An 11016-nucleotide genomic window follows, 5' to 3' on the forward strand; every position below is an offset into this window, starting at 1 on the left:
CAGCTGCGAACGTTCAGGGTTTGGATGGGGGCCCCACAACACCGACATCAACCGCATTGTCATTGTATGCACCTTCTTCGAGAATAGGATACACCGGTAGCTGAGTCCCGCTTCAATAGAATAGTTATATCGCCTAGGTATCCCAGGATGCTAAGTATACATCCGTCAAAGACCCCTGATACATATCGCGTCGTTCGCTGGTCATAAACACCTCAACAAGCCGTCTCACGATAGCTAGGCCATAATGACGCCAATCCAGGAGAAAGATTCATGGATCAATCCGTAATGATGCATCGAGAAACCCTAAGCACTGTGGTGGGGTGATGCCCTGCTGCTTTCGGGGCGTCCAGGGATGACACTGTGTGCCCTGGAATAAGGTACACGGCAATAAGGACATAATGGGGTTACATGCTTCCGTTCAGCATATTCCAAGATGTGAATGTGACACAGGGAACATAGTGAGTGCTGGCATGGCTCCGGCTTGATCGCAGGCATCATAACACTGTACTCCTCATAACAGATCGGACACGCGGTCGATATAGTTTCTTGCTTGAGGAGCAACAGGGACGCAATGCAGTTGGCTTGGGAGTTGGGATCCCAGCCACGGATCAATGGGGGATGAGACGGGATTGGCGGCAACAAAGGGGGTAGATGATCAGTCAGTCCTGGCGCCCTTGCGTGTCTTACGTTGGGAGGTCGGCGCAGTTGCGATGGTTGGACAACTCTTTCGTTATTCTGGCGCCATCGGATATCGAGAACCCGCGCAGCGATATACACTGCAATCAGGACAATTAGAGACAGAATTAGGATGCCCACTATGACCACCGCATTCCTGAAACACTCGGTTAGCTGGAAGCTCCGCAGAGAAGCCAAGGTGACTCACATGATGTGCGAACAAGTCGCTATCGGGGTTCCAGGATATTGGCTGGCGTGAATGTACTTAAGCCTCCTTTCTTCTACTACTCGAAATTAGGGTCTGGCTATCGCAAGTTCTACGGCTGACCCTCTGCAGAACTGGATGGAAAGTTCGAAGTGGTGCAGTTCGCTTGCCTTGCACCAGGCCAGGAATATATGTTCCTAGGGGCAGCAGGAAAGCGTAGCCGACTTGGTAAGGTGGTGGGATCAGAGGGGTCTAATGTCACGTCGCCTAAGAGCAGCATGCTAAGGCGGGCGAGCCGCCAGAAACGGACATTCCACGCAAATGAAGAGTCACTGCCACCTGGACGCGCGCCTGTTTGTTTAAAACCCCACGTTGCCAAGGGAGAACACAGAACTACAAGCTTGCACATGGTCACTAGCCATCATGCAATAGGGAAAAAGCCGCAATGCATCACCAACGTGTTGTCGTCCACAACAATGCAGTACGAGAGCCAATTACTCAGGGAGATTTAAACTTGCGTGAGGAATCCGAGTCCTTTACTAGGACGGCCATAAGGGTTTGCTTGCGACGACGTTCGCGCGAGGGACACTATACCACGACGCAAGTCACACAACCTGCGCGAAGAAATAATACATCAAAGGCAAAGAAGCAGAACACAACAGATTTTGAGCCAACTGAGGGATTGACAGTGTTGTAAATGTAAATATCACCGCCTGTCAAAGCAACCCGAGATTCCACGTTGAAGAATTGAGCGCATGAACGGGACTAAATCACTCGCTGCTAGTTGGGATCCATATCAAAGTCGGGTGAGCAGCGCACGGTAGGGGTAGAACTACCCGACTTGGGTGGCCTCATCAATTTGGGCCATTCACAGGGTCAGACCAACCGAAAGTTTTGGTGCGCGGTTATTCCCGACCGACCTGTTTAGGCGGCTAATTTGTGTTCAGGTCTCGATAAGGTGTAGTCTTGCCGCGCATTGATTTGCGTCAGCTCCACTGTCGGTGAGAAGCTCCAAAGAATGCCTCCTAAAGCTTCGAAAGACAAAATCCATGCGTCGGAACAAGATGAAGATATTTTGCAGGCTGTCATTCTTGCAGACAGCTTCAATTCACGGTTTCAGCCCCTCAGCATGACCAAACCAAGGGTATTATCCTGCAGGTCTCCTACGTCCATTCCAATTCCCCTGACATGCCGAATGGATCAAACAGACATTGTTGCCTCTTTGCAATATTCCTTTACTTAACTGGACTTTGGAAGCGTTGATCGGCTCCGGTGTCCAACAGATATTCGTTTTCTGTTGTTCGCATGCCGATCTAATCAAAGAAGCTATTAGGCAAGTAAACAGCGCGCCGGACACGTTTCAGGTTTCTAAGGCGATTGGCATCTAGCCAATCACGATGGTCGCTTCCCAATTCTGGGGTTAAGATAACTCCAATTGTAACGCCTGAAGCTCTCTCTACAGGCGATGTCATGAGGGAACTTGATTCCAAGCAAATAATTGCGTCGGACTTCATTCTTATATCCGGGGACGTAGTCAGCACCATACCATTGCAAGAAGTAGTCCGTGAACACAGAGAACGGCGAAAAGTCAACAAATCCTGCATTATGACTATGGTCTGGAAACCGCTGGGAACGCGCAATCGTCCTTTGTGCGTCGCTAGTCTTGCCCTTTTTGGAAGCGTGCTTCAATCTAATACGAGCACATTTGTAGACCTGGTCTTGACCTACCTGTTCTTCTCCTTGACGCTGGGACTCGCGAATGCCTGCACTACGAATATGTGAAAGAGGGAGAACCTCGAGTCGCTTTACCACGCGAGAAGATGACCGGCCACCGCGAGTTGGAAATCCGGACCGACCTCGTTGATTGCGCCATTGACGTATGCTCAGTGGATGTCCCTGCACTATTTTCTGAGAACTTCGACTACCAAGATCTCCGCACCGACTTCGTTCACGGAGTCCTGACTTCTGACCTACTGGGGAAGCAAATATTTTGTCATATCCCGAAGCGTGGTTATGCCGCTCGTGTTGGGGATACGCGGTCATATGCAGAAATCAGGTAGACTCCAGAATTGTTGAAGTCAGTTCATCTTGCTAATGCTCAACTACCGTTAGTCGTGACGTCCTCTCCAGGAGGACGTTCCCATTAGTTCCTGACGATACACCCGCGTATAAATTGAAACATGGATTTGTATACATCGGAGAATCTGTCTCATTATCGAGGTTTGTTCCCGCCCTGGAGACCCCCTTGCTCTTGCTGACAACTCTTCAGAACGTGTACTCTTGGATCACACTCACAAGTAGGACATCGGAGCTATGTGGATGATGATGCGATTATTGAAGGCTCTGTGATTGGCCCTGGATGTCATATCGGGCCGTACGTCAAGATTTCGAACAGCTTCTTGATGGAGGGTAGCTCTATCGGTGCAAACTCTGTCGTAACGCAGAGCATCGTTGCGTGCGGTGTGCAAATAGGTCCAAACAGCAATATTGACCGTGGGTGCATGATAGGCGATGGCGCGATCCTAGGATCAGGTGCTCAAATCCCGCCTTTCAGCAAAGTAAGTGGGACGTTGCCTCCCCAGGATGACGAGTGGGACGAGGACGGTCAGGACGCCGACCAGAAGCTGAAAGTTATGACCAACCGTGAGTAGCCTTATAGATTCCAGAAGCAATGCTAATGTCGGGTAATAGCCGCCATCCTCGGTCAAGATGCGAAAGCATATATATGGCCGGCCCACAAGGTCCCGAGAGATGAACTCTCAGATGATAGTAGTGAAGCGGAGACTCCAACTCGAACATTTCACCAACTAGGTGTGCATGTCTTCCCTCGGAGATAATTCTTATTAATCCATCACCCAAGGTTATACCACGCAGATTGAGTATCCGGAGTCAACCGCGTCCTCCACTCCTGCATCTTCTGTGGTGTCCAGCCCAGCATCTCACGCTACCTCCCTAGATGGAGATATATCAAATCTCAAGTTGAGTGATTCAGCCGAGTTCCGATCGGAATGCACACAGTCCCTCGAGCGCGCATTTGTTGAGGGCCACACAGTCGAGAATGCGGCCATTGAACTCAAGACTTTACGAATGGCGAGCAACGTCCCACTAAAATCCGTCAAAGAAGTAGCTATCAGTTTCCTTGTCTCTAAAATATCACTTTCGGGAGCGCCGGCACAGCAAAAACAAGCGGTTAATGAGACAATTGAACGCTGGGGGCCATTATTACCGGCTATTGGTGGTGAGGACCCGATTGAGAACATACTCCTGTTGCAGGTCAGTCAGTTCTCCGTGTCCGTCTGCACGTTGAGCCTTAGCGTTATCCTAGGATCATTGCGCATCTTCACCAAGTCACTTGAAACTTTTCGGCAACGTTCTGGCCGCCTTCTACAATAACGACATTGTCGAGGACGAAGACATCAAGGGTTGGATACTTGATTCTCGTTCGAAATATGAGGCAGATTCACTAGGGGATGTCTGTCGAAAACAAGGTCTCGTTCTCCTGAAAGCCATTCAAGCCCAGTCCAGCGACGAGGACGAAAGCGATTGACGCAGCAAATGGTCGTGGAGTCATCCGCTGACAGCAATTTAATGATCCAGCATCGTTCATGCTTTGTATCTTCACCGTAGGTTGAAAGTGACATGATCTCAGACGTTCAAGGCGGTGACCATTCGAGGAACAGCGTTGTGGCGCTTGAGCTTTTTGCGAGTTGGCTTTCAAACTATATTTATCATCTGTAAACTTGCATCTGTTAACTAGAAACCCAAGATAGAATAAATAAACATAAAGATTAAGCATCTACTGGCTGCGACGTCGAAGGACGTAGGGATCTACTTCTGGTGCATTAATGATATCCTTCCATAGACGTCTCCATTCCGTTGGATTTCCCTGCGACAACGAATTGATTGGGGAGTCAATTAATTCGTAAAAGATATATACACTTACCTGTTCCCTTCTCATTACACAACGGCTTCCCTCGCTGTCGTTCCAGATGAACTGTTCAACCTCAATAACACCCTTGAAAACCTCCTTTCGACGATCGTGGCCGCCGACTCGTACAGCACAGCCAGAGCTTCTCATCCTATATTTGATGCCAAACCTATCAATCGCAGTTATAATGAAAGACAGTAGATCTTGAGGGGGAACAGAAGCGTAGAAGCGAGTGAGATGGGGATCGTAACGTGCCCCATTTTGAGTTTGGGTCTGAGGCATATTGTCACTTTCTGAATGAAACAGCTTCCGGACACACGCACGAATAATTGTAATGTTTGAGTGAATTGGGTCATATTCGCCGTTAGCATCACTTGATCCTCGTCCACGGGTCGAGACCTGGATGTGAAAGTTGGTGCATTCAGCATCATGCAGCAAATGCCGCAGAAAAGCTCTAACAAATCGACCATGTCTGGCTCAGCGATAGCCAGATCCCCCGTCCGTCGAAGCGAATCCGCCAGCCGATCCGCAAGGTCGCCCGGACGATCTCGTGTTAAATGATTTGCTCTGCTCAGATGGAGCTAAGCAAACGGCAACGACAGACACAGCTACAATTACCTCTGACTCCACGGATGTGAAGATGCTTCATCAAGAGATATGCGCCTGTTTGGATCAATGACCAACATTTTCATGAGGAGTGCTGGGAGGTAGTAAGGAACATTATCAAAGACAAGGAGTGAGTTATATCGTACACAATGGCTCTCTTGGAATGCGATTCCAAGGATCCGTATGGAGTATCTCCCCAGATAGGAACGCCACATACTCTGAGCTACTGGTGGAGGGCTCGTCCCAAGGTGTATCTTATCGAAGTTCGTCAGAATACTAAAAGGACCAAGTGAAGGAACAGAGCTCACTTCCGACAAGAAGCGTAAAAAGTATCACTCCTGCTCCCCACACATCTATAGGTTCTCCTCTATACGGTTGGTTTGTGTTCTTCAACTGCAAGAAATCGACTCCCCTGACAATCAATAACTAGGTTGAGACACTTGCCTCTGGTGCGACGTATGGAAGGGAACCACATCGCTCGGAGAGCGTCCTTTCGTTTCCCTTATGTTTGTAAACTGAACACAACCCGAAGTCGGATAACTTGAGCATCCCAAGAGCATCGAGGAGGATATTCTCTGGTTTCAGGTCGCGGTGACAAACACCAATGCCGTGTATGTATTCCTGAAGGACATATCATGTAACCTCTGAGCACAAAGAGAACGTAACATGAAAAACACGGACCAGAGCATCAATGAGTTGGTTGAAGTAGAAATGAGCCAAGTCCTCTTCCACGCCATAATCGGGTGCTATGCAATGAGAGCAACGAGATAAGGACACATATACCCAGGCAACTAATATACACACCTATCTTATCGAATAGGTCGCCCCCGCTGGCGAATTCCAGAACCATATACACGGCTGGCACGTAAGGCGACGTGCCATCATCCTCGATAACCAACGATGCAATGAAGCTCAAGATGTTATCATGCCTCAGTTGAGAATGAACTTTGATCTCTTTATGTAGCTCCTTCCTATGACCTTGACTTGTCGAACTGTTGAGCGAGACCACTTTGCACGCAGCAACCATGCCAATGGAATAGTCGATAGCTCTGAAGACTCTGCATTTTTGTTTCATATGAGATGTAAACACCTAAATCTAGACCCTACGGGGCACATACTTTGAAAAGCCCCCCTCGCCGATAACTTCTTGCAGTTCAAATCCTGATGACTCGAAGATCAGACTTGAAGCAAAGGTGGCGAAATGCTCGTCACTCACCTCGAACTTCCGGATAAACGAGATCCTTTTTGGACATTACTGTTATAACTTTGAAATCAAGCAAGCAAGCGACAGGAAAGGGAAACAAGAACTGTAATTGTGCTAATTGGCCAAGACGCGTACCGCGTTCTTGCAAACAAGTACCAACAAACGTGTTCATTTTTTCATGAAATAAACTGGAATTACAACATCACGACACTATTGTCACAGCGGGGAATATTAAGACGTGGCCTGCTTTGAACGTGGAAGAGGCTCGATCTTCCGATTAGCATCCATGAATGCATTAACATCTGCGTCTGTCAGCCTCGTTCTCCTCTGTGATGAATTCATCTAGAGCTACACCAGGCAAGACTTTACGAACACCCACCTCCTGGAATTCCTTTACGACGCCCTGGAGGATTTTAATACATTTAGCCTTCAGCTCCCCGGTAAGCAGTTCTCCTGATCGGTAATCCTGTTACAGAGGTTTCGCGTCCGCCACTGGTCTCAAAGAGTTAGGGCACTTACGGCTTCGATCTTGGCGATGAGCTCATCATCGTGCTCAAAGAACTTAAGATACTGGAAAGCCACGTCCACATCCGGATTTCCGCCGAATTTCCGGTGTTCCTCTTCAGTATCCCGGCCACCACTGAACCCGTGCTTATTAATTTTGTTCTTAATCTGGTTTGGCGTGTCGGTCATGTAAATCGTAGAATTTGGATCTGAGGCAGACATCTTGGTCTGTGGGCCCTGAAGTGCAGGAAAGAACTTCGCGTGAATCAAACATGGTTTGGGGTATTTGAGTCGGGCGGCAACGTCTCGTGTCAATCTAAAATATGGGTCCTTGCGAAAGCTCATGGAAAGGAGTGAGTGGGATGACGAGCACAAGCTTACCTGGTCGATGGCACAGGGAATTAGTGATGGAACGTCTGACTTATCTCCAAAGATTTGAGGGAATGAATTTGAGAACGAAGCGGCAGCTTGTATCGCGACGAAATGCAGTTTTCCAATGTTATCCCTTGTTGATGAGGTCTTGGGTGCGAGCCGATCGATGATGCATTTTATGACTCACGCATCTTGGAAGCCGAAGGTTGCCTTCGATTGATTGACGGTGATGCACCGCGATATTTTCACAACATTCTTGTAGAAAGCACCGCTGAAAAGACAGAAATGTTGAATGCTGAAATCGCAAGAGTTGCATGCAGAATTAAACTAACTCACGAGACATAATCAAAATTGCTGAAAATGAATGTCCGCTCAAGATCGAAGCCGCAGGCAATGATGTCTTTGCTGTTATCCCTTGCGAATTGCTGGGTCTGCTCTACTTTCAAATCCTGTTTGAACAGGAATTTTTCGTCATCTGCGGATACCCGTAGGTAAGCTTCAAAGATCTCAGCCTCCTGCTACCCACCTGTGAGCTGGATTACTAGCGGGACGTCAAAAACGTCTTGTAACCACCTAGTGTGGGGGATAAATCATGAGCAAATTATTGAGGGAATCCACATACTTTGTGAACATGAACGGAATAAGATGTCCTAGATGCATACTATTGCTACTCGGACCTCTCCCTGTGTACAAAAAGAATGGCTTCCCTTTCTCGCGCAGGTCAAGAATGCGCCCGAATTCACTGAAATGCGACAATGCGATGGACTAATGTCAGTACACTTCATCCTGGGCGTAGCTTTAAATTTACCGGTGCGAGAAAAACATCCCTCTTTTCAATAGTGGATGAGGTTTAGCGCCGGTGAGCTTCTCAAAGCGGGCAAGCAACGCATCGTCAATTCTTCGGGTACCAAACTGATCGATGAGAAGGTCGTAGTTGATAGCCAATTGTTTTCCGTCTTGTGTTATTTGTCCTTGGACCTCCCAGGGTGTCACAACTTGCTGATCCGGTGGGGAAGACGTCTTTGGGACTGATGCTGTGGGTGGTCTAATTGGTAAGTGGTACAGCTTTAGCATGATGGATCGAATGAGCACAAGCGAGATCGACAGAACGTACTCTTGAACCCCGGTTTTTCCAACATCCTGTATGACTTCTTCAACGGTCGATTCTGCCATTTTTTTGCTTGCAGAAAAACAGTGGATTAACTCTGTCTCACACGATATTCCCACGCTGACCTCGTCAGCTTCTGAATCTTGGGGCGCTGTTCTTGCGTCTTCTTACCCCGTCGCGGTCAGTACTACAGGACGGGTTAGCGGCCGACGGTATACCGTATTTCTATTGTTGTGAGCGATGGCTAAGCACTGCGACTTGCCTCACCAATCTAATCAAGAATTGGCAGCCAAGTTCATAGTCATGCCTCCAATCCACGAGGTTGCCGTGGCAGGTTTTGCGGAAGGCACAAACGATTTATATGACAAGTAACTGTGGTGCCTTTCAATTTCGATGGCAGCGTTAACATGATATGTGCAGAGCTCGGCCTTCTTATCCTGATGAAACACTGGACGCATTGTTCGCCTCGCTTCCGTCGAAAGACAGCCTGAATGTCCTTGAGTGAGTTGCGTTGTATTACCCAGATATCATTTGGCCACACATCTAGGTCTAAGGCTTGGCAGTGGAACTGGGATATTCACTCGGGCTTTGCTCACTCATCGTTCTTTCGGCCCTGCAGTGAGGGAATTGAAAGCTGTAGAGCCCAGCAGGGGGATGCGGGAAGCATTCTTAAAGGCAGTATCAGATCCCCGGGTATCAACGTACGAAGGTTCTTTTGAATTGACAAGGGTGCCGGACGGATGGGCCGACCTCATCGTAATTGCCCAAGTGAGTCCTGATACCCTTGTCTGATCGACTTAGTCGTTGTTATCTACGCAGGCCTGGCACTGGTGCCCAGATTTTAACAAAGCTATGGTAAGTTGTCCCCGCCCACGTTTGATACAGTTGGTGGAGCATCTCCATCCCAAGTTCGAATTCAGTCGTTCTCTAAAGCCGGAAGGCGTTGTTGCCTTCATATGGAATATGGAAGATAGGTGATCATTGCCTCGATGCTCCCGTGTCCATCGTTGAAGATGTAGGCCTGTCATTTAGGGACTCGGCGCAATGGGTCGCACAAGTCCGGGACTTGTATGAAGCGGAAGAGATGGGCACCCCACAATATCGCTTGGGCTTGTGGCGCCAAACTTTTGACACCGAAGGGTACAAAAAACATTTCGCAACTAAGGAAGAGCTCTGGCTCAAGCGCAACCTTCCAACGACCGATGTCGGTGTGATCGACCGTGTTCTGAGCAAAAGTCATATCGCCGTCCTCGCCGATGAACGAAAGCATGAAATCAGGACCCGTATACAGGCAATTTTGACTCGGGGGAATGACAAAGTTTGGATAAATGAAGCAGGGGCGGTATTTGAATATCCTTACACGACGCACCTGGTTATCATTAAGCATAAATCTGCGTCAGGCAGCGATGATTGAAAAGGATTCTGTTACCTTGTCTTGCAGACCACGCCATTCCCTACTCTATTTCGTCCATGGGGCCGTAGTAATTGCGCAAGTTTTCGCTCGCCTTTCATTGTGGAATAGTCCCAGCAATCTGCAGTTACAGTCCTTCGCTTCCACCAACGGGCAGAAGAACAAGTGACATTCAAACGAGTACAAAACTACAGAATAAGACGAAACAATAACATATAAAGAAACTAGCCAATAACAACGGAGGGATAAGGACCACACGGCCGTTGCGGGAACCATATCTACCAACAGCTACTTTCCTTGTGATGATGTGAACTTGGTTACCGACTTCGTGCCCCTGTATGCGTAAGGCTCAGTACTGATGTGAGCCTTCCATGGCGGTGGGACTCACTCTGAAATGGCATGTTTCGCGAGTTCACCTGGCAAGATAAGTCGGACCGCCGTTTGGATCTCACGTGACGAGATCGTGCTCTTCCTGCTATATAACGCAAGCTCTGAAGTAGTCATGTTAACGTCTACATGGGTACTGGGAGGAGTGACCTTACTGGAAGACTCAGATGCGATACGTTCGAAGATATCATTGACAAATGAGTTCAGGATGGCCATGGCCTTGTTGGAGACACCAGTGTCGGGATGAACCTGCTTGAGGACTACACATACAGCAGAGTCAGAATCAGTCAAGATAAAGGGCAAATACACTACCGACCTCTGTAGATGTACGTGGAATAGGTTTCCTTGCGTAGCTTTCTACGTTTCTTCTTATCGCCATCCACCGCAGGGGCTGTTGACTTCTTCGCAGCTGGGGACTTCTTTGCTTCGGTGGTAGCTAAATAAATCGCGTCAATCATGGCCGCCAATGGCAAAGACCATAAAACTAACTTTTGGATGCAGGGGCCTTGGTGGGGGAGACAGCCATTGTTGAGTATGGGGACTTGGATGAATGCGAGAAAGGCCACCATCGTGAACTTAAGTAGCTTGGATGCTTATGTCAGCAGTAAACAAACCG

The 11016-nt window shown here is 48.4% G+C and overlaps 6 protein-coding genes across 6 annotated transcripts; 2 read left to right on the plus strand and 4 right to left on the minus strand.

Moving 5' to 3' along the window:
* Positions 1 to 203: 203 nt before the first annotated feature.
* Positions 204 to 978, minus strand: EI90DRAFT_520812 (uncharacterized protein). The gene is made up of 2 exons (XM_039067727.1): positions 884 to 978; positions 204 to 832 (listed from the first exon to the last, which is right to left on the minus strand). Coding segments are annotated over exons 1-2 (531 nt in total). The 5' UTR covers positions 886 to 978; the 3' UTR covers positions 204 to 303.
* An 811-nt stretch (positions 979 to 1789) lies between these two features.
* Positions 1790 to 4661, plus strand: EI90DRAFT_3051381 (nucleotide-diphospho-sugar transferase). The gene is made up of 9 exons (XM_039059836.1): positions 1790 to 2024; positions 2089 to 2213; positions 2269 to 2529; positions 2592 to 2936; positions 2993 to 3100; positions 3150 to 3523; positions 3572 to 3691; positions 3741 to 4153; positions 4206 to 4661. Exons 1-9 carry the CDS (start codon positions 1899 to 1901, stop codon positions 4425 to 4427), a joined length of 2094 nt encoding a protein of 697 aa, XP_038917920.1. The 5' UTR covers positions 1790 to 1898; the 3' UTR covers positions 4428 to 4661.
* On the minus strand, positions 4590 to 6760 carry EI90DRAFT_3280283 (kinase-like domain-containing protein). Its single transcript, XM_039066752.1, has 11 exons — positions 6631 to 6760; positions 6533 to 6575; positions 6219 to 6472; positions 6096 to 6160; positions 5859 to 6035; positions 5723 to 5807; positions 5561 to 5668; positions 5427 to 5508; positions 5132 to 5375; positions 4824 to 5081; positions 4590 to 4766 (listed from the first exon to the last, which is right to left on the minus strand). The coding sequence occupies exons 1-11, from the start codon at positions 6665 to 6667 to the stop codon at positions 4677 to 4679; spliced, it is 1443 nt and encodes a 480-aa protein (XP_038917921.1). The 5' UTR covers positions 6668 to 6760; the 3' UTR covers positions 4590 to 4676.
* Positions 6761 to 6849: 89 nt separating this feature from the next.
* EI90DRAFT_3121520 (uncharacterized protein) lies at positions 6850 to 8667 on the minus strand (the record flags this gene model as incomplete). Its single annotated transcript, XM_039063406.1, has 10 exons — positions 6850 to 6945; positions 6998 to 7084; positions 7138 to 7452; positions 7504 to 7627; positions 7682 to 7765; positions 7831 to 7969; positions 8021 to 8067; positions 8117 to 8236; positions 8303 to 8539; positions 8609 to 8667. The coding sequence occupies 10 exons, from the start codon at positions 8665 to 8667 to the stop codon at positions 6850 to 6852; spliced, it is 1308 nt and encodes a 435-aa protein (XP_038917922.1).
* Positions 8668 to 8688: 21 nt separating this feature from the next.
* Positions 8689 to 10016, plus strand: EI90DRAFT_2970568 (S-adenosyl-L-methionine-dependent methyltransferase; the record flags this gene model as incomplete). The annotated part of the gene is made up of 7 exons (XM_039055690.1): positions 8689 to 8835; positions 8892 to 8970; positions 9023 to 9103; positions 9157 to 9370; positions 9422 to 9457; positions 9512 to 9576; positions 9635 to 10016. Exons 2-7 carry the CDS (start codon positions 8906 to 8908, stop codon positions 10014 to 10016), a joined length of 843 nt encoding a protein of 280 aa, XP_038917923.1. The 5' UTR covers positions 8689 to 8835; positions 8892 to 8905.
* Positions 10017 to 10079: 63 nt separating this feature from the next.
* On the minus strand, positions 10080 to 10738 carry EI90DRAFT_3051395 (histone-fold-containing protein). Its single transcript, XM_039059837.1, has 4 exons — positions 10717 to 10738; positions 10556 to 10660; positions 10402 to 10504; positions 10080 to 10347 (listed from the first exon to the last, which is right to left on the minus strand). Exons 2-4 carry the CDS (start codon positions 10614 to 10616, stop codon positions 10302 to 10304), a joined length of 210 nt encoding a protein of 69 aa, XP_038917924.1. The 5' UTR covers positions 10617 to 10660; positions 10717 to 10738; the 3' UTR covers positions 10080 to 10301.
* Positions 10739 to 11016: the final 278 nt, after the last annotated feature.

Source organism: Cantharellus anzutake, assembly GCF_015039405.1.
Source record: "Cantharellus anzutake strain C23 chromosome Unknown EI90scaffold_16, whole genome shotgun sequence".
NCBI lineage: Eukaryota > Fungi > Basidiomycota > Agaricomycetes > Cantharellales > Hydnaceae > Cantharellus > Cantharellus anzutake.

Bases quoted from the DNA above. Each gene is read 5' to 3' on its own strand.
- EI90DRAFT_3051381 (XM_039059836.1), top strand. From the start codon at position 1,899: ATGCCTCCTAAAGCTTCGAAAGACAAAATCCATGCGTCGGAACAAGAT. The intron at 2,530-2,591 runs GTGCGTCGCTAG...GCACATTTGTAG, and splicing joins GGAACGCGCAATCGTCCTTT to ACCTGGTCTTGACCTACCTG. The intron at 3,524-3,571 runs GTGAGTAGCCTT...GTCGGGTAATAG, and splicing joins GCTGAAAGTTATGACCAACC to CCGCCATCCTCGGTCAAGAT.
- EI90DRAFT_3280283 (XM_039066752.1), bottom strand. From the start codon at position 6,667: ATGTCCAAAAAGGATCTCGTTTATCCGGAAGTTCGAG. The intron at 5,808-5,858 runs GCAAGTGTCTCA...GATTTCTTGCAG, and splicing joins TTCCATACGTCGCACCAGAG to TTGAAGAACACAAACCAACC. The intron at 4,767-4,823 runs GTAAGTGTATAT...TCGTTGTCGCAG, and splicing joins GTGTAATGAGAAGGGAACAG to GGAAATCCAACGGAATGGAG.
- EI90DRAFT_3051395 (XM_039059837.1), bottom strand. From the start codon at position 10,616: ATGGCCATCCTGAACTCATTTGTCAATGATATCTTCGAACGTATCGCA. The intron at 10,505-10,555 runs GTAAGGTCACTC...TGACTACTTCAG, and splicing joins TATCGCATCTGAGTCTTCCA to AGCTTGCGTTATATAGCAGG. The intron at 10,348-10,401 runs GTGAGTCCCACC...TTACGCATACAG, and splicing joins GCGAAACATGCCATTTCAGA to GGGCACGAAGTCGGTAACCA.